We start from the raw sequence: 25909 nt of genomic DNA on the forward strand, positions 1-25909 counted from the left end.
TTTTTTTTTCTGGCTATATGGCTTTGCTGGCTTTTTATTCATTTGGGTTTATGTGTGACTTGTATTATTCATTTGGGTTTATGTGTCACTTGTATTGCTATTTGGTTTTCTGTCTATATTTGAAAACTTGGACATATATGGTGATTTCTTCACAGAACCGTTTTGAATTTTGAACATAAATCAGGTAAGTTGCCCTAAAAATCTATTCAGAGCTAATTTACTCAGCTTTATGAAATTTTAATTTATAATTAATGCCCAATAATCTTAAAATAATATTAGTGCAATTCATACAATAATTTAGCATAACTTATATTCAAAGTATTTAGAATAATTGTATTTAGATTAATTTTAGTAAAATAATAATTCACTCTAATTTATTTTTGGAACTAAACAAAATCATTTATTTTAAGGCTAGTTTAAAAAAATTCCAAAGCAAATCAAACTAAGAAAGCAGATGCAAGGTTTTACTTTTTATAAGAAAAATGTAGAAGTACAAAAAATCACTTAAACGCAACAGCAGCAAGCATTGCTCCTAAGCACTGCACAATATTATCCGACATCAAAACATTAACTTCATCCTCAAGGTGGCGCTTGGGGTCTTGTTTGCCAACATTTTTTACCGCAAGTTGTTCAGGCGTCATCTTTTCTTCTTCTTCAAGAGCTTTATTATACTGCTTCGCTAGGTTAAGCATGGATGCTACTGACTTCTCGTTCGCACAACATCTGTCTTCGTAGTCTTCAAGTATCAAACCATCTGCCCAATCTTTTCTATGCACACTAGAAAGCATCTTTTGTTCTAGCTCATTCATCCGATAATTAATGCTGATCGAATAGTAGTGCCTGAAAAATCAAAACACAATAAGCCAAGTAGCGACCACTTGCATGTTTAGTTAGACGTACATCGTCTAGACATCGTCAGCGTATAGATATGATTTTTTCAAGAGGACTCATCCCAGATGCAGAATAAAAAAAGCAAGGAGCAACATTAAAACTTAAAACGAACAGGAATTATTCGTATATGAGGGGGGGGGCTACTTCTTCCTCAACCCTCGCTCTTTACACAGAAGTCTTACAGTTATAAAAAAAAAAAATCCACATTCAACGGCCCTCGTGTTTGAGCAGTCTTTCTTAAAGAATTGCGAGAAAAAGTCAAATATAGCCGTAAAGAGCGAGAGTGGACGAAGGGGCAGCTTCCACATATAGAGAACACTTTCTGTTCGTTTAGGATCGTCTTTTCCAAAATCAGGCAAATATTCTCAGGCTCATAACTTGGGTAACAGGCTAATGATGGGTAACAAAAAACTTAAATGAGCTTTACGATTTTGAATTCAGTATAAAACACCGATTTTTCTTTGTATGTAATGTTGTCGAAATTATGTTTTCATTGTTTTGGTTACTATTGATCCAAGTCGCTCCTTCCGACTTGCAAACCGAACTGTTACCATAAACTGTTTGAAAAGAAATCAAAAACTCAAGTTTTTAGGAGAGAATATATATATATATATATACAGGGCAGCTATGGACTCAAGTGGTGAAAAATAGGGACTTATTGACCTCTTTTTAGTCGAAAAAGGGACCTCTCTAGGGACTATTTTGGACGCAAAATGGAGCCCAAGACTTAGTTTTCAGAAAACTTTTGAAAGAAAAAGCAGTGACACAACAGCAAATGAAACTTGACTAATGATATTATGGTAATGATCATTTGGAGACATTTCTCCATGATCAGAGGCCAAGTGATAATTAAGAAACTAACCACCTGAGAATCATCACGTCATGGGAGGAGCTTTTTCCTTCTTTTTTCTGAACGTTTTACTTTCGAATACAAAAAAAAATCAGATACAAAAATATGATGGAAGATAAGGGTACGGTAACTAGAACACAACCTATTTGTTACCATTTTTCGCACCACCTTCTACTGGAACAGCGATGTGATAAATAACTGTTTCTTTGACTCTAACTGCTGCTGGTTCTTTAAGTCCCATTTATCATTGCCTGCGCTAGCTGTGTCTCGACCATGTCCTTCTTTTCAGTGCCTTTTTTGAGCCGGTTATGAGCTTCCTTTAGTAACTTGTCTGTGGCCTGTTCCTTGAAACCAAACGCTTTTTCTTTTTTTCTTTCAAAGATTTTCCAGGAGTCTCTATTGCATGTCTTTTCAAAGAGGTTTTAGCGAGCTGCTGCTCTCTCAGCCGCTATCTTGCTTCCAAATCCTGCCGCTCTTTCTCAGTTTTTTCTTTCCAGGTTTTTCCTTGATGTAGGTACAAATCATAGCTCTTTCTAGCGTATTTGACCGGTTTAATCAAGTCTTCAGTGACAGCGACATTTTCCAAACGTCCTCCAAATTTGCGCAACCTATCTATCACAAATAGTTTTGCGTCCAAAGTCCGCTCATTCATTGAAGCGCTTTCTTTGCTGAAAACTTGCCTGGAGAACTTCCAAACTCGCCTTGGAGGAGCGAAGGGAGAAACTTCGCTCAAAGCTAGCAGATCTATGTGAAACGGTCAAAGCATTTTACGACTTCAAACAAGTTTGGATATTTTCCTACCTGGATCACGTTGTTCCACTTGCAGTCAATCCTTCCTGGCTCCAATGGAAGTCCGAATAACTGGACTAGCTTAAAGGCGTCAATTAACATGTCTTTTGCGTCGCGATGGGTAACTTCCTGGCAACATATAATAAACTGTGAGCAGAAACTGGCTTAGAAACTTCACTGGGATGCAGAAAAGTAATCACTTTCACCAACTGCTTTCAGCCGACTTCATCAAGGGTCATCTTCCGGAAACAGGATCCAAGAGCTTCAGTTAAAAAATAAGCAAAAACTTGGTTCGCCCGAAGGAAAAATTTTTGACCACTGTATCTTGGAACATTTTTCCATGGACATCCGCTATTCCGTCTGCGGATTTCCCAGAATAGTCGGACTCAATCATCTTCACATAATTTCTACAGTTGTTGTTTTATCCAACTAGGAAGCACCTACGTGCATGGGCAGTTTTGCTGGTTTACCGCTATCCATGGAAAATGCTGCCGAGATAAAGCTGATTCGGCGTTAGCTTTATGGTAACATTCTTCTTGTATTCAGCAATTCTGGCGTTCTGCCGTAAAGCGTAGGAGTCCTTATGGCAGACAAGCGATGTATTGCAGATAGAATAATAGAAAGAGAACAGATCTCATGGAGCAGCTCTATACCATCCTTTCACTCGGTGTTCCGTTGCGTCTTTCTCTTTCAACCAAGTCTCCAGGAATTTGCACTTTCCCATGCCAAATCAAACTGAAACTTCAAACCCTAAACTTAAGAAGAAGTTAGTAGAAAAACATAAAGGCTATTACAGAAATATATTCAAACAAAAAAAGGCGCTAGGAAATAGTCTAATAGCTCAAGAAATGTATGTAAGCTCAAAATCGCCCAAAAAACCTGATTTAACACCACCTCTTTGGCATTTTGTACTTCGAGCCATTCTCTTATTTATTTTTTTTTTCCCTCTGTCAGCAACAAAGTGACAACCAGAAAAGAGTTTCTAAGTAATTAACAAAGCCAGCCAAATCTTGCCGCCTCCTAGCCTATTGACTTTTTGCGACTAGTCTGTCTGCTCTGTCCAGACAGTAACGCTGTAGCCTACGTAATCCAAGGGAAGCAATCATCTCTTCAACCCTCACTCTTTACGTTGAAGTTTAACTTTTGCTTAACGACCCTTCGAGAAAAGGGGCTTCTTTGTACATTTCTTTTTCAAAATAAAATGAAGGTTTCATAAATAAACTAGTGTTCCACAATAAGAGCTATCATCAAATTAGGACTCTTCCAAATAGGAGAAGGCAAAGCACATTAATCTGAATGTTCATTCAATTCACTTGAAGCACCTGACAAGGGAAGTTTGAAAAGATGGGCTTGAAAATTCTTTTTTTTAGGCTTTATGCAGCCCCCTCTCCATAAAAGAATCCGCGGGCACCAACCCTCATAATTAGGTAGCAAATGCTACCTAATTATGAGGGTTGCTTCATGACCTTTAGCTGTATTGGATAAGTGGTGCATAACAATTGTACACTTTTATGGTAAATGACGGAAGTTATTTTAACCATGACGGTTATGGTTAATGGTTATGGTTAAAGTGGTGCATAACAATTGTACACTTTTATGGTTAATGACGGGAGTTATTTTAACCATGACGGTTATGGTTAATGGTTATGGTTAAAGTGGTGCATAACAACGGTACACTTTTATGGTTAATGACGGGAGTTATTTTAACCATGACGGTTATGGTTAAAGTGGTGCATAACAATTGTACACTTTTATGGTTAATGACGGGAGTTATTTTAACCATGACGGTTATGGTTAATGGTTATGGTTAAAGTGGTGCATAACAATTGTACACTTTTATGGTTAATGACGGGAGTTATTTTAACCATGACGGTTATGGTTAATGGTTATGGTTAAAGTGGTGCATAACAACGGTACACTTTTATGGTTAATGACGGGAGTTATTTTAACCATGACGGTTATGGTTAATGGTTATGGTTAAAGTGGTGCATAACAACGGTACACTTTTATGGTTAATGACGGGAGTTATTTTAACCATGACGGTTATGGTTAATGGTTATTGTTAAAGTGGTGCATAACAATTGTACACTTTTATGGTTAATGACGGGAGTTATTTTCCACGCCCCAGTATTACCATTTAGACTTCACTGGAAATATCCTGTACACTCTAAATTGCTAATGTACAACAAAAATCTATAAAACTGGTACTTAACAGTGGCGTGATCTGGTACATAAAAAGAGGAACTAGATTTTTAAAGATTTGTTCCAATGAGCTCTCGTTCGGTTTTGGAAAAGAAACAACGCAGTCGTGACCATCCTTCTTTTGAAAAATAAGAAAAATCCATTTTTTGTAAAAAAATAGCTTTGGGTTCTCATGCATAATTAATTTCTTTAACGATTTTCATCGAGATCGCACTTTTTTTTTAGGAATTCAAACCCAGTTTTGGCAATTTTCAAATAGCTTTGGTTAACAGACTGAAGGTTGATAAATTCTGAACATTTAGAACCAGGATAAATAGCAGATTTTTCCATACATGTTTTGTAATCAAAAATCCTTTTTTTAAAGTTTCAATTCCTTTGACAATGGTTGCTTTTTACTATGGTTTGTTGTTACTCTATGAGTTGTTTACTCTGTGAGTTGTGTCTGTGAATGTTATATTCAGACCTCTTTGAAATGCAAGGAAAGCTCCCCCCCCCCCCCCGGCTAGACCAGTGCAATTTATATTCGAGCTTAATATTCGTACACCGATGCTTAAAGAATATTATCATTTCTTTATGTTTCTTGGGTAGAGGGAGGGGGGGGTAAATATCAAAAATAATTTTAGGGTCATTATTCTCATCATTCAAGAAGGGGAATTCTTCAAATTTCGGTTACTATTAACCCGAGTCACTTTACATGCAGTCCGTTCTGACAAACTTTTTTATTCAATTCAATTTTAATTTGCTCAAAACTTCCGATGCAACAAAGTAAGAAACAAAAAACACCAGCCGAAGTTTAAAAGACAGTTCGGGAATTTCGAAAATTTAAAATCCGAAAATTCTCAGATCTCAAAATTGAAGATGACTTTGGTAAAATTCGTTTCCCCCTCCCATTCCCCTTAACATTTCATATAAATCGTTTGCTGTCTGGAATTAGAAACACCTTGAATGTTGACATCCTTGAGCATAAGTAGGAAAAGGGTACAAATTGTTTGTTGACAAATCAGTTTGTCTTCTGTTTGATAGCCGCGAAGTGACTCTCAAGTTCTTAATTACTTTGCATTAAATGCCATGCATTGTAGCAAATAGAAAATACAATGACAATTTATATACAAGGGAATCAAGCTTGATTAGTTTATTCATCAAATCAGATTGTTCAGAATAAGATAATTTTTCGTTTTCCGGTGTGAAAAAACACAATCTAGATAAGTCACAACTTTGAAAAAATTTGTTGATGGCCTTAAGTAATTTGGAAAAACATGTTTCATATGAATGACATCACAAATACCCAGACGTACAATGCTCGAATAATTTTACTTTCTACAGCAAATAAAATAAATGAGTTTAATTTTTCTTTTCAATGATTGTTGTTCTTTTTAACGAGCGAAGCTTAGTCCCCTGGTACGGCACAATAGCTTATAAGTATATGATTCCTAACCGAAACAGTTCATTTAAATTAAATACAATCATTTTTTTAAACTCCCTTGCCACGGCCAGGAATCGAACCGCAGCACCCATGATTTCCAGGCGCCGCTTTATCCATTCAGCCACGACAAGGTACAATCATTTTTTTCTTTCTCAAGATGGATATTTTAAAGAAGCATAGAATAGGGATTAAAAAGGGTGTCAACCTGACCTGTTTAAACCATGAATAAGAGCCTGAATGCTTGGCTTCTGCAGGTGACCCAAGTTTGAAGTTGTCTGTCTTGGTTCTTGACCCAAAACCATCATATTGGGATGAATCAGACGAAAAGCATCTATGACCACCTTTCCTTTCACCGATTGGATAGGGTCTACAACAACAGCAACTGCACGTTCAGATAATGCTTCAAAACTTTGCTGAGTGTTAATATCAACCCCTGGAAAATTAGATGTTTTTATGAATTTGGTGCATGCCCAGAGAAGAACCTATAGAAAGGAAATATGTTGAGAAAACAATTCTTACTTCATAATATGCACCAAATCTTGAAGTAATCTTTATCTCCACTTATTTCAGAGTTTCTCCACTTTTTCTAAGAAATTTGTAAGTTTTTCACTTTGTTTATATTTTGAAAAGTCTGCTAAATGCAGCATTGTTAACTCAAGATTCTGACTATTGCTCTGAACCAAACCGCTATCTATACTTTCTTTCCACAGAACTGTCTTCAGTCAATAGCCTTTTTTCATGAATCCTATGTCGATGCCACTGCTATTACTTTAGCGTCCTCTACAAACCAACTTTGTAAAGGGTTTTCTGTTTCAGGGATGGTTCAAGAGTCAAGAAAGCCTATTCAAAAAATGATAAACTATATTAGGAAAAGTGGAAAAACACTGAAAAAAAGTGAAGATAAAGATTAGACGTTCAAAACGTCTTGATCATAATTATTCTGCATATTATGAAGTAAGAATCGTTTTCTTGACATGTTTCCTTATCTATAGGTCCTTCTCTAGGCAAATACCATAAATTTGATTAATTTCACAAATCTTTTTGACAGGGTAAACAAGACCGCATTTAAGGTTAACAAGACTAGCAGGATATCATCTAAAGGGCTCTCGCTCGGAATAAAGAAAAAGCGAGGGGAAACCATTAAACAAAATATTTGTTAAAACCAAAACTTTGTCAAATTCCTATATTAATCAAGCAGCAATTCTTAAACAAAAAGCACGCGTAGATTTTTCATTCTTCCAGCCGAGAGCTATTTCCAATTTGAAGTGTTCCAACTTGGGGACAGTTTCAGCAACACACGATTATTATGTTTAAGCTATCTGTCCTACGACACTAATTAAAAATTAGCCCAAAAAACGTGTCAAATGACTAAACCTCAAAACATTACTATTTCCTATTTTGCAGTAAAAAAAAGAAAATTTTAATAGAAAAATGACTCTAATTAAAATTTGAGATGAAAGGTCTATAACATTGTAGATATTTTAGCTAAGCTGGATAAAAGTAGTATCTTAATTACCCACCTTTATATCTCAAGTCTACTATGATTGGTTGGAATTCAAAAAGAGTTCTTGACTCATAACAGATTTTCGGCTAAAATCGCATGAAAACAATAACAATACCGACCCCTATTACAAAGCAATATGCCATAAGCTTAGCATAGAAGGGCGGAACTGCTCTATTTTGGAGAATACATTTCTGAATGGTTAGCTCAGTCAAACGTTGAATACATCCACAAATATTCAATCACAAAATACAACAAATATACTCGGAATTCCAAGCAAGAAGTATCTTTAAAAGCTGAACTTTACAATGAAGTCATAAGAAGATCTTTCAATACATTGGCCAGAAGTTTTTCAAAAATGTTTGAAATTGATGTGGCTAATGGGAATTAGACGATACGATAATTATCCAAATGATTCAGTGACGCTGATTTATTTTCTTTTTTTTGTATCGGGACTACATGAAAATAGATGGGTGATTCAGGGAGAAACAGACAATAAATAAATGCATTAAAAAAAATATCAATAAATAACAATTCTTAGACGAAGCATACTTCAGATGCCTAGAACAGATTCCCTACCCCCCCCCCTCCACTTTTCCATCAGCTTACCTTATCACACGGGCAATAATTGTATATGAGCATATGTATACACATTTTCCCTCAAAAACAGCACTACACTTTTTCTGAAACTTGGCATACTATTTTCCAGCTAAAAAAACGATCTAGATAGGTCAATTCATTGGGAATATGCATTCATAGCCTTAATTTTGGAGAGAATATTTTTCATATGAATGACATAACACACAAATGATTCTTATAATTCTGCATCCTTTATTGTGCATGTACAAACCTGCTTAGTGCAGCGGATAGCATCGGACTTCTAACTTGAAGGTCGCATGTTTTTCTCTTGCAGTAATAATTTTTTTTTCATTATTTTTCATATAAATGACATCACAGATACTTAGGATAGGTATAATAAATTTTACTGAAGTTGAGTGTCAGAACTAAATATTTTAAAAGGCACATTACAATTTAGTTTCATTGTCGATAGTACAATTTGCCAGCATAAATATGCAATAAAGCTATGCTGAATAACACAAAATGAAATTAAAGTTCTTCAAAAAGTATTTCTTTTCACCAAGCAAAGTTCAGTCTCCTGGTATTTTTTTCATTATACTATTTATTTCTAACGCTGACACCTGCCTTATTTAACTAACTAAAATTACTATATTAGATCAACCACAGACAGTAACTCAACCTCCTAAGACTGAAACTTTGGCAAAAATAAATATGTCAAAGAATTTCTTTTTTATGGTGAAAAAAGAAATACACATACATTAGAATTTCATTAAATTTAAATTTACAGTCTTCATTTCATTGATGAAAACAAGTGGGCAAGTAAACGTTAACAAATGGGCTAAATTTTCATTTCCTTCTCCATAAATTGAAAAGAAGAGATGAGTCTTTCCCATAGTATAAGGCCGAAATATCCATTTTTAGTTTATATTTGAAGGAAACTTTAAGCAGTTGCTGAGTACAATCATAATTTCAGGTATAAATCCCCCCTCCAATGCCCCTTATTTCTTTCACACTACCTGAAATTAGAGACCCCCCCCCCTGAACGCAAATACTTAACAGTTCCTTTTGTTCACAATATTCAAATCCCCTGAATATTAATTATCCAACAGCACCTGATGGATAAGTTAAAAACACTTTTATGGAAGTTAAGCATCTAACAAGGATTGACAGGTAAGTAGACTCACGTTTTCTTAATTCACATGTATAAGTTAATAATCTTAGTCTAAATTTTCAAACACTCTTAAATTTAAAAATACAGCCATTATTTTACACACAGGGAAAATTGTTCAAGTGTGAATGGTCAGGGGGGGGATATTTTACTTGAATCTCCTTTGTTTCAAGATCACAGCAACGCAAAAGGTCTTTGCAGACACTGGAAAATCAGTGTGGCTTTTGTTAAGTATTACTTTGTGCAAAATACTACCTGAGAGCCAGCAGCCAAAGCCAGGATGAGAATGATACCAACCCACAACCATTTCAGGGCGACCAGTTTGTTTCAACATATCCAACATCTTGGCTTGAAATACGGGATCAACAGCCTCCACACTGACGCCAGTGCCTTAAATCAAAGAAGCATGAATAAAAAATGATAAAAATATGAAAATAACTGTGGGGAAAACATAAAAATTAAAGGAGAGACCTTGGCAGTTGGGGGTGGGCAAAAAGGAGAGTATTATATTTGATCATATTTAACATCTTGGCTTATAGGATGTGCACCAGCGTCGCCAACACAATGGTACGTTTTTATAACATTTCAGAGCTACTGGTACAATGTGGTAGATTTGGACATTTCATGGCATAATCAAAAATTTCTGCTATATTTTGGTCATATTTGCCAGATCAAGCCTTTTCTGAGTTTTTCGAAACTCTTCCAGTCACTACTTTTACACAAACGAAAATTTACGTAATAGAAAGGGGATTTTCGCCAAAAAAAAACAATTAAAAAAGATAAAAAGAAGAAATCTTAAAATTCAGACTTATTGTCATACAAGAAACACCACTCAGAATTGTTTTCTGACAGAGAAAAATATGAGTAAAGAAACAGAGGTTGCTTACTTTTCAGTTTATTCTAGTATTTTTTTTTTGTCGCTGAAATTGAAACTGACATCAAATTCTACAATCGTACCAAAAAGAAGATTTTGTGATACAATTTGGTGGGAAAACCAGTGCAATTTATCTTAAAAAGTTGGCAATGCTGGTCTACACTGCCACTAAATTCAAAAGAGATATGGAAAGTAAAACACACCAATTTCAGGCCAAAACATTCCAAAGGTGCAAATTCCTGAATGCATTAGTTTTAAAAATATGCAGTCAGGAAAAGTTCAACACTCAGCTGCTTCAAAACGCAGCCAAATGGCACCATGTACATACAAAGATAACCCTGCCTGCACCATGCCTGGCAACCCTGCTTCTAAGCATTGTAGCACAGTGGTGATCACACCCTCCTTTAGGATTGGAGGATTTGAGTTGGACCTACCTGCAACAACATGTTTGTCTCTTGTTCTCTCAAAGACTCATCCTTTAATTTTACATTGTTACATTGTAGTGATGAGGCCAAGCCTCACAATCGAAGGTTCCCACTTTAATTTCACCTGTCTCAAGGAATGATTAAAAATTCTGTTAATTTTTTATCCTGTGGTGGCACAGAGGGTTTGACCTTATCTTGGGAATAAGGGTCTGAGCCTAGCTGTGGCAGCACACCACAGGATCTTAGTAGTCAAGAAGCATCATTAATGCAATAAAACAAAACATGCTTCTCCTATTTCTGTTCTAAAGTTACTTTTTGAAGAACACCTCAAATAATAAAAGATTTCACACCTCTATCAAATATAAATCTACATCTTACTCTGTTTAAATACAAATTTGTCTCAGCATCACTTTTTATTACATTGAATTATTAAAAAAAAACCGTTTAGTCTATGGGCCACTTTAATCAATCCATCTCTGCTTATATAATGACAAAAAAAGGCAAGTTCGCCAAGGGCATCACCTGAAGAGAAGGGGGGCATTTCCAGCCCTCTAGATTTTGACAAATATGATTCTCGGGATACTTCCATTATATACCTTTTTCATATAAAAAAAATTGACAACAAAATCCAAATTGCCCCCCCCCCAACATTCGGAAATATATTTTGCCCCACCTCCCTCTACATTTTCGTGAATTAAAAATATCGTTTAAAAGGTTCTAGAGTAGACTCCAGTGGGCTTTATTCTCTCAAGGAAAATCATAGATTAAACAAAATTTTATGTCTTGTTGCAAAATGTGCTGATGGGAGGAGGATACAATCACCCTTCCTCCTCAGCATATCCTTATTGTGCTTCAAATGATAAAAAATCTGGAATTTGGTCTCTACAGTATCCTTCCTTAGAGGACCAGAATGTATGGAAAGTCAAACACAAAATCTATCAAGTTAAAAATGCAAAATGTCTAAAAGCCTTTAAAGGATATTTTCAAAAACAAATGCTGCTTTTACACATTTTCATTAAAGCAATTAAAAGAACAAAAATTACCCCCTCCCTTAGATTTAGAAAATACATTTTGCAACTACCCTTTCACCTAAAATCTTTGCAATAACATTATTTGAAACATTCCCATTTAAAGAAAATTCTGTAATCTATTGCAAAATTTATTGGAGGAAAGAGGTGGGGAGATATAACCATCTTCTTTCTCACTCATAATAATAAAAATATGTAAAAGTGGAATTTTATGCCTAAATTATGTAAAGTGAAAAACACAAAATCTTAAATGCTCACCTGTACTCACACTGACACTCACGAAATCTCTAAGGTTAGAATATAGAAATCTCACCTGATTGAGGCATAGCAAAGACATCAATCACTTGCACAGTATAGTCATCAATAAATTCGCCCAGCATGAGACCCATCACTTCCATGGGAACTCCAGCTCTACCATGCTTCAACATTTTTAAGAGAGCCAAAGAAGATATATACACTTGTTCAGCTGTGTCCACAATTGGGGCATCTGTAGCAGGAGCATTTTGGCCTGAAAGGATACAAGTCAATTAAATAGTGCTTCTTCTTTTTCAGCAGTTGCAGGCTTTTCAGTCGAGACTATTCAGCCCTTTTCCTTTTGACTCACTCTGTGAGATGGACAGAGCTATGGAGTTGGTTTGTCCTTATTTATCTTGAATCTGCTCAGATTTCTTGCAGTAAATCTTTTGATACTAGGAGTTGAATTATAAGAGAATATAAATTGAGTTATGTGCTCTGTGTGCAGGTATGGTCACCGAGAATCTTGGCTGATAGTGAGATTTTGTGGTATTAGAAGCATTCTCAATTAAATAGTGCTAGTTAACATTTCTGCTTGCCTATTTAAGGGAAATAAAGGCTGGGAGGCTGCTGAGAGCAGGACAGATGAACTACCAACCCCCCATTACTTCAAATTGTAAGACATAAACATAAGTAAAGCCAAAATTTTTACCCAAGTCTTCAAATAGTCACTTTTCAAACCAACCTCTTGTCATTTTAATCTCCATCTTCTGTAGCACAAGTAGCATGCTAACATCATAAAAGAACACAGATCATTCACAAACTTCTTTTTTTTCAACAGATTATAGTGTGGCTTGGGCAATGTGTAAAAGAGGATTTATAATTAGAACATAAAACAATTGTGGAGTTGATGATTCAGTTTTAAAACTGTCCAAGAAAAAAATAATATGAGAAAACCAGTCAATGATAACCATGAATTAAAACAATTTTCATATGACTGAAACTTTCTACAATCAATTTCTTATTTCCTCTTAAAGTCTTCAAATTCAATTAAAGGAAGAAGAAATTTGTAGCAATTCTTTCTGTAATTTCTTTGGGACAAACAGTATAGGTGGTAGAACAAAGAGGAAAACCTTTTATATGATTGAAGTCCATTGGTGCAAAATAGTTGTAGTTTCTGGCCAAAAAATTAAATTGCTTTTCTTCAGTTCATATGTAGGGTCCAAAGTGTCATAAAATTTCTAAAAAGAACACATCCACAATACCTTGGATTTGAATATTGTATCGCTTATATTTTTGTAGTCTAACAACACAAAGAAAACTTAATGTTAGAATACTAATAATAAATCACTTTACCCCTCTTTCTATGTATGATATTTCTTGATGTGACAGAGGTAACCCAAATTGTATATTTAATACTGACTCAATTTTATCATTGATAATTACTGCATATTTGTTGCTTTAATTTATTATTTTAATTATTTTTAGCTCTCTGGCTTTTAACGCCTCTTATGACTGCCTTTTCACTGACCTCTTGCTATTTTCTTTGCTAGAGATTTTTTCTTCTTTTTTTTCATGGAGGGTTAGTTTTACTTTAGATTTTTTGTTACTTAGATTATTTTGGTTTTTATATATTGTTTTGAGGCTTATTCATAACTTGATCTCTCTGGTATTAAAAAATCATTAAACTGTTATGTACAGTTTCAGCCAAAAACAAAAGATGAAAAGCTTTGACATTAGTAATAGGGCTATAACTGGGATTTTAACATCAGTAAATTCAGGCCTAAATTTTTGAAGAGTGCTCAAGTGACATATAAAACTATTTTGCTCTTAATATGAATACGGAAAACATGTAAACTGACCAATATGTAATATAGGACACCTTAGGTAGATTTATATTGACAGATAGATGGAAATCAGACAGTAGAAAAAAAGAAATATACCTTTTGATTCCCTATTCAATGTTCTTTCTGATTCCAATAGTGTCACTTTTGTTATAATTGCATACTAGACCCTCCCCCTTGTTATTGGAATTGGATGTAGCTCTAGGTTATACATAGAGTTTGTTGATTTTGTGGGTTTGCACTATTTATTAAACTTATCACACACTAACAGTTGGCTTACAATGCCAAATAAAACTTACTTGAAAAAAAATAATAATAAATAAATCAGCCAGACTTTTGTATATATCCCAAGGTTCACTCCTGTTGACACAAAACCAATAATGGTTGAAGTTGTGAAACTATTTCAAGGCAAATTTGGGGCAAAAAAGGCTTGCATTGGACATGTGCAGTTGCTGGGACTTTTCATTGACTCCAGGTTCCGAAACCCGATTCTGATGAACAGAGTAGTTTTTATGCTGCATTAGGATTTTTTTTCTCAAACAACACTTTTTCCAGCTCTCTTTAAAAACATTATAAATTAAGATTTATCAATTTTATAAGGCTATAAACACATCATTTGGGTAAACGTATTTTGTATGTGGAAATATACCAATACATTTTCTGTTCAATACTTCAGGAGAAATCCTTAGATTGTAGCTACATCCAGCACCATCACCCCCTAATGGGGTCAAATGTAACCCTACTCTATATGCAAAAATTTACTGGTTGTATGGATTTGCCATTATGTTTCATACTTATTTCTCATCAAAAGTTGGCTCATAATGTTAATTAAAGCCAGCAAACTGATGAAAAAGTCAGGAAGCTTGTGTACATAGCCCGAGGCTATAAAGGGCCCCATTAAGAAGGGGGGTTCCGATGACAGCAGTGATAATATTATATTTGGAAGAGTATTGAATTGAGAGCCTATGGTATATTTGTTTGTTTGTTTTCCTACTGATTTCTGCCTCTACCCTCATTTGTGCTGTAAAGAAATGGAGCTTTAGCTGACAAGATACCAGTCAATAGGAAAGTATCTTGACAGTACTTTAAATACCTTAACATCTCTTTTGGTTATTTTCCAAACATACAAAGTTGCTGGAAACTTTTTAGGTCTTATAATCATCCTAGGACTTTAGAATTTAAGTACCTTCTTTTATAAAACAAAAAGTTCTGAAAACATTCTGCAATTAATGGCTGCTAAAATGTTGACCAGCTTTATATAGCTGGGTTCCTATGCAAAAAAAAAGTATTAGCCTTTTTTTGTCATATTTCATCACCCTTTGCTGAAAGTTTCTCCATCATAATGGCTCAAAAATTTTTGAAATTCTGCTGAGCAACAGAAAAATATTTTAACATTTTCAATATTTGAAGATTTTAGTCAAACCAAGTTTCTAGTTTTACTGTTCAAACTTCAACATATAGAAATAACCAATTATATACAATGGCGCAGCGCCTTGAAATATGTCAGCTTAGGTTCAATCCCAACTGTTGTAAGGATATTTGACTCTCTCTAAGGGCATATACAACAGTGGTAGTGGTGTTCAACTGGACCAATTATATACAAGCATTTCTACAGTTTTACTATATTCGCTATGCATGAAGATTGTTTGTGTCAGAAGAAGCCAAAACTGTGTGAACCCAGGGTAAGGGTGCAAAAATGTTATTTGTTGCACCTATTTTGGGGTTTTACCCTGTATTCATACAACTGCAATTTTTACTAACCCAAAACTTCTCATTTTAAGCAGTTGTAAAGAAAACAAGGAGCATATAAATTGGTTCTTTTTACCCCATTAAGTACAAATGGCCAAACAAGAACCATGGGATTTAGTAGGAGGCCATAATTTTTTAGCAGATACAGTTTTCAACAGCTCCTTTGAATTTTTCAAGACAATGTTGCATTACCATGATGCATGTACTTGCAGCAGAAACCTTACAAAATCTAAAATGGTCATTTCAGAAAATATGAAAATGGTCATTTTTGCACGAAGTACAACCATGTGGATTTAGGGTTGCAGTGTTCAAATCAGATCACTTATTTTAAACAAGATACTTTCATAGGCATGGTCCAAACAAAAAATCTTATAGTCAATCAATCAATCAGTTTGTGATAAAGAACAGTAAGCAAGGACCAACTTGGCTCAGAAGTGACCAAATATACAAGATTCATCAAGTTTAGTGTTAAATGTCAGAAGTTACAAGCCTAGTAAAACTCTTCTGATTTACAAAAAAGCAAAGAACACCCCCTAAAAGAAAGGAATCTTAATAAAGGCCAGACCATCAGATTCAGCATATCAGAAAACTCTACTGTTTTAATCTCCAAGCTCCACTATACAAAAATGTTGAATTTTGCATCTTTTGCCAGAAGGAAGGTCATGTGTTGCATGTTTATTTGTTTTTTAGTGCTTGGGGTGGGTTTCCATGGGGAGGGGAATTTCTGGTAGTGAACTTTCAAGAGGGAATTTTACACTGAGGAGATTTGACAGAATTTCTACACAATATTATTGTTATTTGTCTTACTTCTTCTTTGAAACTCAATTTTGTACATAGAGATGTTCTGGAGAAAATTTTCAGCAAGCTGGGATTTCCAGGGAAAAAATTCCATAAAAGGGGAAATTTCTGGAGTGATTGGGAAAACAATTAGAAATTAAAGCTTTATTAAATCAAAGTATCTAAGGAAATTTATTTTGGCTGAATTGCCTGCAAGAAATTTTATAGAGGGTGGGAATAACATCAATTTTAAACAATTCTGAAAAAGGCTTATGCCAGCTCTGCCTATAATTCAGACTATCCGTCTTGGCTTTTTCACCAATTAACCATGATTTGATGGCTACTTGATTTTAATTCAAACCCCTCTTCAATTCCATTGAAGGGATTTCTGGAGTGATCAGAAAAACAATTAGAAATTAAAGTGTTTTCTGAATTTTTCAGGCTGAATTGTCAGCAAGAATGCTTATGGAAGGGGGGGATTTCAGCAACAATGGAATGGGCTGGAGGGAATTTTAGGGGGGTATATTTTATTCGGGAGGATCTTTCTACAGAGGAGTTTCTTGTGAGGGGGGAATTTTACTTGGAGGGTGAGCCAGAATTACCAGTATTATTTGAAAAACGATCAAAAATTAGATTAAAAAAAAGTTTTTTCAACTGAAAGTAAGGAGAAATATTAAAACTAAACAAAAACGGAAATTATTCTGTACATGAAGGGAATACCTCAATACTTTGCTCTTTAAGCTAAAGTTTTCAGCACTTTAAAAATCTTCCTAGTCCAACTAAATGACACTTTAGTTTCAGGAGTTGTTCTTAAAAAGTTAGGACAAACAGTTAAACTTTAGTGGAAATTCATGATTCATGATTTCCAATGCTTTTTGAAGACCCAAGTTTTATTTTATTCTTGACAAATTAAAAAAAAAATCCCCAAAAAAGAAAATTTCCAAAAAAAAGTAAATTTAGTTTGAACCAAAGAAGAATGCTACTAAAGTTTGAAAATTTTTCAATTGTATAACTACCACAAATCACCATCAATAAATGATGAATTTTGAGTTTTGGCTTCTCAAGGATTTTAGCTTTTCAGTTCTTGGATCTTTTTTTTCTGTATTTTGTCTATTAACTCTAGCGTATGGTCAACTTTTGGGGTGGCAATAAGCAAACCAATAAAATTAGGATAATTGAGAGTGTACTGTCTCTGTCTCTTGGGCTCTAAATCCAGCTCTGACCACTATCTCCCTAAAATGTCCACAAAACTCCCCCTTGTGATAATGGCCCTGTTGGACTTTCTGTTGAAGTGAATTGTGTAGCATAGGCCAAGAGAATCAGATCACCATAAGAAAAACTTGTCAATAATCACAAAAGGCACAAGCACATTTGCCAAACACATATGTTTCAAATTATTAAAAGCATGAACAAAACTTGGCACAAAGCATCAAGAACAAGGCTGTGAACTGTAGTAAATTTGTGTCAGCTTTGTAACTTTTGCAACTGCTCCTCTGGGGAGTTGAGATCCAAGAGGGACAAGCAGAGGCAGGATGGAATTTATGTAGATGGGTTAGAGGAGAAGAGTTGAGCCACATTTCAGGCACAGTTTCTCATAATGGACACAAAGGGGTCAAGTTCAGAGGTTTCTAGATAAGAACAGTTAGACTACAGGGAAGCTCTGTTTGCGAAGCTCTCTCTTGAGCCCACTCAAATTTATCTTTCTTCTTTTATCTGAGCAAAACACTAAACATATTAACAACATATTTAAACATTTAAAACATATTAAAACATATTTTAATATTGGGCAGATGGCATTCAGAAAATTTGTTTTAGCTTGTGCTTTGGAACCCAGAATTTCTTTATGGTTTTTAGAATTTAGATAGCACCATTTGCATTCAACACAATAAATATTGTGCTTTTCATGTAAAGTTAGATCAGAAAGGACTCACCCTAAATCTTGTTTTCCTTAACATTTGTGTTTTCATTATCCAATAAATTCGAAATATTTTTATGAAGAATTGAAGTTGATTACCTTAATCAAGTCATCAAACTTTATCAAATGGAAATGGGTTACTCATTACCAGGCTACTTGCATGGAACCTATATACTTAGGTATGTATACAACATTCATCTTTAAAATAAAGTGTTCTTCATTCTCCTTTATTGCAAAAAAATTTCCAAGATATAATGTACAAACATTCATACAGATACTATAAGAATTACAAGTAAAAAACAGGATTTTTTTTTTTAGTTGCAAAGCTAGTGGAGGTTTTATTTCTATAAACAGGTATATGCCAGATTTTTAATAGTTTAAAAATGAACCATAAATACAATTTTTGAACTTATCTCCAAAATGACATCATTGTTCTGAAAATTTAAAGGACATGTAACAAGTTCCTGCACAAGTTCAATTTTTTTTATTCTTTTTTTTTTGCAGTCTACTTAGAAGATAAAATATTCCAAAAAATAAAACATAACTTCTTTTTATAAGCAATCTTAACATGCATATATTTAAGCAAACAAAGAAGACAAAATAAAATACAACATGAAAAATCATTTTAATGAAATGGTGGATTAAGATGCATGTATATCAAGGGCGGGAAGAGCATTGTAAATTAGGATACCTTCAGCCCTATGGAAGACCAGATTTTATGCATATTTTCAATGTATATAAATGAAACTCCACTCCTCATCCATTCCAAATTATACAGAAAACTACTGCTGATAAAGTTGGTGATGTTCATATATTTAATTAATACTACAACTATATTAATTAAAAACCAAAAATAAATAAATTTAAAGAGAGGCTTTCTAAATAAAAAAAAAGCAAAGAAAAGCAAAAGGCCACAGTAAAGTCTATGACAATTATAAATAAAGTCATGTAATAATTAAAATTTAAATGAACAGAAATTAACACAAATAGCCAAGTCAAGCAAAAATTTTACATAAATTAACACAAAGAAGAGTAGGGAAATGATTCCCTGAACTCTCTTAAGACCAGAGAGTCATTTGTGCTTTTCTAAAAATAAGGTCAACTTTAAACTTCTCTTCTGTCATTATAACATTGAAAATCAAAATGGGGTACTATAAAACTTAATGAATGGTACTATAAGAAAAATATAATGTAATAATATAATATATATAATATAATAATAATATAATGTAAATGAATATAATGAATGGTACTATAAAACTTAAAAATGGGGTACTATAAAAATTAAAATCAAATTGCAAAGCTGGTAGTTAAATTCAGTTTTCACATTAAGCTACTAAATTCCAACACGTCTATTGCAAAGAATTTTGCAATGAGGTTAATTTTTTTCTAATCTCAAATCTGTTACAGTTGGCTTGTAATATCAACAATTCTTGCTAATTTAAAACATAATTATCACTAATACTAACAATTGACTGCAAGACTTTGGTGCTCCTTGACTCCCTTGAGGTTTTGTTTTTGTGATGGAAAATGGACAAGCACAGTACAAACTTTCCTGGGCAATCAAAATACAACAGTTATTTATGGAATTCCATAACACTACAAATTTTTCCATAAGAAAGAATTGTATTTTCCAACTACATTCTCAATCAGCTTGATAAATATAAAGTTCTGGTTTCTTTGAAAAATACACAAAAAAAAGATATAAAACAAGAAGGAAATTTATTCTACAATTATTATTATATCTCTACCAGATATAGTTAGAGTAGATACTTATGTTGCATTTCTATTTGGTGTTTTATGGAACACATTGAAAATTTTATTAACCAACAGAAAACATAAAACAGCTTTTTTTCTATAGGAAAAATTAAGTATACACATTAGAAAATGACTCTTTTGTATAGGCCCTGTAAACAAAACTCATGAACAAATATTTGTAGGTTTTTTTTTAACAAACTAGAACAAAATGGTCATAATGATAATCATCAGATAAAAAGCTTTAAAAATCTTTACATGTTTAGGCTGAAAATTTAAAACCTACTTTAAAAATTACTGACTTAGATTTTACATGAATTTTTGCAGTTTTAAGTGTGTAGTTTCAATGTGGCATTGGGCATTTTCAGAGTCATTGGAGGATAAAATAGAACTAGGTTATGCATTAGTATAATCAAGCAGTATCTATGCAACCCTTGTTGGATAGACTAGAATGAAATTAGCACTTACAATTTTAGAAATAGCATAAAATGAGGAATATAATAGTAGGCTACTATTGTGAATATATAGGCTAGACAATTCCACTGTTGATGCAGACACAAGGTGATAATTAGCCTACTTGATGCCTTTTTTAATGTTCTTTCCTAATATAATAATTATTTCACTCACAAATGCGCCCTCACTTCCCCTACTGGTTCCAATACTTTATGATGTAGTTTATACAAAAAAATAAACTGAAAAAAATAAAGACTTAAACAATAAAGTTCCTACTTAACTGCATGTAGCATGTTTTGGTAAAATTTTGAAAAAGCTACTTTGGGCTATCTTGGAAAGGGGATTAGTTAGGAAATGAAACTTTCAACAATAAATCCAGGACCAAAAGGTCTAAAATTTAACCAAAAAGTATTTAACTAGATTATGTTGAATATCTAATTACTTAAAAATAAGGATAACAATGGAAGTAAGCATGATCATTAGACCTGACAGTAGGAAACACACTGCCCTAGTTTTGCATCAAGTGCTCTAAAGTGTGTATTACTGCATATAGCAAGATTTTGACGATTGCATATTTTTTCTTTGTCATTATTAGAGAAGTGCATCTATTTCTGTTTGACTCTCCTCCTCTGAGGGGCAAACTAAAAATGCATAAAGTGCGCTTGCTTACAGGTAATATAACCTATACAGCAAAGCGTATTAGTCCATGAGCCCTGCAGGCAGCAGGGCAAGGTCTGTATTCTATATTTATTTAATAAACCTTGTTTGAAATTTTTTTTTGTTTTTTGAGTTTTATTACTCTTTGTTGAATGCATATAGAGTACAGATCTTGCTGAGCTGCCTGCAGGGCTCAAGGACTAATCAGAATCATGCTATACGCAGTAATACATACTTTAGAGCACTTGATGCAAAATCAAACATTTACCAATTCTAGTTTAGCTAATTTTTGCTATTTTGGAGAGGGGTTAGGTTAGGAAAATGAAACTTGCAGTAATGAATTCAAGGCCTAAAACATAATCTGGAGAGGTATTGCCAATCTTGCATGTTAACTCTCTTCTGATTTTTAAGTCTTAAAAATTTGCCTACTTGACAGGTCTCTACCTATTGAAATTTTGACAGAACAAAATTTTACCTTAATTTTCAGTTATCACTTTTTTTCTCTAGTTTTAGTTTTGCAAATCCAACTCCTGTTATTTGAGTAGAGCTTTAAGCCATATCAATGTGTTTTTTTTTCTAAATTTAGGAAATGTTGGTGCAGATCTTTCAAAGCTCATAAACTTTGAATGAACTAAGTTGTTAAGCAGAAAACTGGTTTGTTTTACTTCATTTGAGCCAAAGATCTATTTTGCAAAGTTTTAATTTTATAGCACAAAGATTCTTAACTGTCATCAAATGTCACTCCACTTTAGAGAGAGAAGAAGTTGAGGTAGGTACTTCAAATACCTTCCCAGGACATACTTTAGTCTGTTGACTCATCCCTGAAATTTTCATTTTCTTAACATAATCCCTTTCCAAGATAGCAAAAAGGACCTAAACTAGAATAGTGAACATGCCACTAGATGCCATTTTTTATTTTCTTTCTGAATATAATAATTGCTTTTCTTGCAAATTCAATTTTAAGCCCTTTTAGGACCCTTGAAAATAATATCATTCTATATTTTTTGGATGTAAAAATGGGTTATAACATTTATTTCAAAGTTACTATTTCATTGTCAAGATTAAGTTGAAAATAAAAATCAAAACAAATCTGCCATGTTTTCTTCTTATTCTGTTAGGCCACTTAAAACCTGCCATTTCACCTATATGTTGAAAAATATCAAAGCCAATGATAGAAAAATAGTGGATGGAAAAATAGAGAAATTATTTTGAATTTTTCATCCAACTTAATCATAATAAACCATTGCTTGTGGATTATATAACTTTAAAAAACATGGATTTATAATGAAATAATAAGTTTGAAACCAATGTTTTAAGCCTTTTTTATACCCAAAAGCAAGAATTGTTTTGTGATTTTCAAGGGTACAAAAAGGGCTTAAATTTTAATTTGCAATAGAAGTGATTATTACATTCTTAAAGGGCATAAAAAAAGAATCAAGTGGTATGTTAAGTTTATTTGCAAGTCAATAATATGAATGTCATAGCATTTACCATAGCAGGAATTGTATCTTCAAAATCAAAAACAGATAAAAAGAAACCAAAAATTGATGTGTAATTTTGTTTTGTGAAAATTCCAATAGGTAGGCTATAGACCTGTCAAGTAGGCAAATTTATAAGACTTAGAAAGCAGAAGCATAACTATAGCAGCTTGATAATACCATCCCAGAGTATGTCCTTGGCCCTGAATTCAGAACTGAAAATTTCTTTTTATTAACTTATCCCCCTTTCCAAGATAACCCAAAAGGGTAAATTTTTCACAGCTCATGTAATTGACTTACAATAAAATGAACATACCACTTGATGCCTTTTTTTATGTTCTTTAGAAATATTATAGTCACTTCTACTGTAAATTTTTGAGTTCTTAAAAATGACAAATTTTCAATTAAAGTATGAGTTATTGGTTGTTTTGGCAAAATAGTAATATGTTTTCTCAGTGCTATTTTCTTGGTTGTTTTCAACAAAATAATACTACATTTTCTCAGTGCCAGAATTATTTATAATAAGGGCAGTTTAGGTTAGACTAGGTCAAAAGTCCTTAAATTGGAACTTGAGTAGAGGCAATTATTATATTCATAAAGAACATAGAAAAGGTGGTATGTTCACTTTATTGGTAAGTCAATTATATAAATATGAAGTAATTTACCACCAAAAGTAGCTTGTCTATAATTTTACCTAGCATAATTTTTTATCAGGGTAAAGCTTTACTTTCATCACAAGCTATTGAAAATACATATTTACTACATATAGCAAGATTCTCATGGTCAAATATTGTTTCATTGTCATTGTTAGAAAAGTGTATCTATTTTTTAGCTTTCTAAAACCCCCCTTCAACAAACCAAAATGCAGAAATTGGGCAGGATTTTGAAGCTGAGAGAAATGTTGTGGTTGTGTAATATGAATATATAATGACATTAAAACAATATGCAATCATCAAAATCTGGTTATATGCAGTAATTAAAAAAAAAATATCTTCCCTTTGAACTTTTAACACCACAGAAGCTTGCCCTTGACTAACCACAATTTCTGGGGAGAATAGGGTTGCAATGATGAAAGAGCTTGACCATAACAAACAAGGCTTAACCAATCAGACCTCACCCCACTGCCCACAGGGCCCATGGGCTTATATGCTTTGCTCTATATGTAATGGTACCTGTAAGCAAAATCAGATGTTGGTAAAATTCTAGTTGATTGACTATATGCTATCTCAGAGAGGGGTTAGGTTAGGAAAATGAAACTTTCCAGGATGGGTCTACAGGCTGTCCTGGGAAGGTATTTTGAAGTACCTACCTCTACTCCTTCTCTCTCTAGAGGGCCTTGACCTTTGATGACCTTAAAAATGTGTGTGTTATAGAAGTGAAACCTTGCAAAAGAGATCTTCTGCTTGAATGAAGTACAACAAAATTGTTTTCAGCTTCACAACTTTGCTCAATTTTAATTTATAGTGTTTTAAAGATATGCAAATACATTTCCTAAATGTTGAAAAAAAACCATTGATATGGCTCAGAATTCTCCTCAAATAACAGAAATTGCATTTTTACAATTAAAGGCAGAGAAAAAGCAACTGATAACTGGAAATTAAGGTAAAATCTTGTTTTTTCAAAATTTCAATAGGTATAGACCTGTCATCTAGGTATATTTCAGAGCTCTCTAGAGGGAGAAGTGGATGTGGGTATTTTAAAATACCTTCCTGGGATATTCATTTTCCTAACCTAACACCTTTCTGAGATAGCAAGAAGTCACTCAACTAGAATTTTACCCAGATGTTGCACTGCCTACTTTTGTGATGTTTAACTAATTGCTCTGATTTGCCTGTTCAAATTTTGCCACACGCCAATGTCACAACAGCTATTATTGCAATTTAGAAACAGCTGGTGAATTTAAACTCAAAAGTGAAGGAGAATCATCTTGGATATTAGCATTAATGGATGCATGTTTTGAATTTTCTTTTGACTTCCTACTTGGCAATACAGAAATTACCAGAGATGACTGGAATTAGTAACAAGGAGAAAAGAAAGAAGCCCTTTCCTTAAACGAAACATGTTACAGGTCACTTCCTACAAAATATGCATGGCATAGGCTAACTTTAGGCATAGGCCTTAAATTAGGCTAACACCTAAAATTGGGAAAGCAATTCACATATCAGAATGGATCTTAATTTACTTTAAAGTGCAAATCAAGCTAATATTTAGCATACCGATCCCTTGCATGGCACTTCCCAATCTCAACAATCTATCCATTCCTAAAGCTTTTAGATAGGCTAATTAGTTTAACTCTTTAATAATTAGTTCAAATTGCTTTATCATCAGTTTACCTTCTAGTTCTTCATGAAGTGAAACTAGATACAAAGCCTAGATTGAATAAAGATGGGTCTGTATTCGCCGTGATTTCATGAGGTTGATAGAGTCCATTACAATCGTCTATGCTCTAAGCAAATTATTTGAGTATATACCACTTCCACATACTGAGGAACTTATTAATAACTTGTAGTTGTACTTGTTCCTAGAGCAGAGGTGAACACTTCATCCAGCATCCAGAAGAATACTGCTCAATACATTTCAGCCAGGTCTTCAGCAAACAGGAAGAAGCAGCTTTAGCCGACTCCGTGGTTACCTAAGCAAATCTGACAAAAGAGCAGCTAAAAGTACTTGTTTGATGATGCGTTCACTGGGAAGGATATGGCCAAGCCAATGCAGTATTCTCTTGTAACAGTAATAGTCATGACAGTGGACTAGATGTTACATCAGCAGCGACGCATATCTAACTAAACACCTAATCACATAAAAAACTAAACACCAATAAATCATAAAAAATAATTAAACGACAATAACGTTAAATGAATATTTTTAATAAAAAAAAAACAAACAATTTAGCCATGTTGAGGTGACAGTCGCGGATACGCTGTTTCCGAAATCTTTTTGTGTAAGCCAGTCAGCTTTTCAGTAATATTCGCGTGGTGAAACTTATTTATTAATATTCTATTCCAATACTAAATAGGAAGATAAAGATTCCCAAGTATAGGATAAAGCCCAGAAAGGTAAAGAACAGAATGATCAGAAAAAATAGAATGCAGCTTTCCAAGGGCAATGCAATTATTTTTGCCTCGATTAGCTACAATTTACCCAGCCAACGCATCGAATCTACATGAGGAATGGAAAAAAGCTTAGAGCTTAGAGGTTTAGGATGGGATAGGGAATTGAAAGAAAGATACTAACATTCAGCGAAAGACCGATTTTAATAAGAGAATAAGAAGCTTTATTAACCATCTGCGATAGTTTGAATTTAGACCGGCTAATTA

General features: G+C 33.7%; 1 protein-coding gene across 1 annotated transcript; it reads right to left on the minus strand.

Moving 5' to 3' along the window:
• Positions 1 to 457: 457 nt before the first annotated feature.
• LOC136039498 (26S proteasome non-ATPase regulatory subunit 14) lies at positions 458 to 24940 on the minus strand. Its single transcript, XM_065723286.1, has 5 exons — positions 24809 to 24940; positions 12044 to 12238; positions 9659 to 9793; positions 6366 to 6588; positions 458 to 840 (listed from the first exon to the last, which is right to left on the minus strand). The coding sequence occupies exons 1-5, from the start codon at positions 24849 to 24851 to the stop codon at positions 501 to 503; spliced, it is 936 nt and encodes a 311-aa protein (XP_065579358.1). The 5' UTR covers positions 24852 to 24940; the 3' UTR covers positions 458 to 500.
• Between the last annotated feature and the right edge of the window lie 969 nt (positions 24941 to 25909).

The sequence above is a fragment of the Artemia franciscana genome, chromosome 19 (genome assembly GCF_032884065.1).
Source record: "Artemia franciscana chromosome 19, ASM3288406v1, whole genome shotgun sequence".
Lineage (NCBI taxonomy): Eukaryota > Metazoa > Arthropoda > Branchiopoda > Anostraca > Artemiidae > Artemia > Artemia franciscana.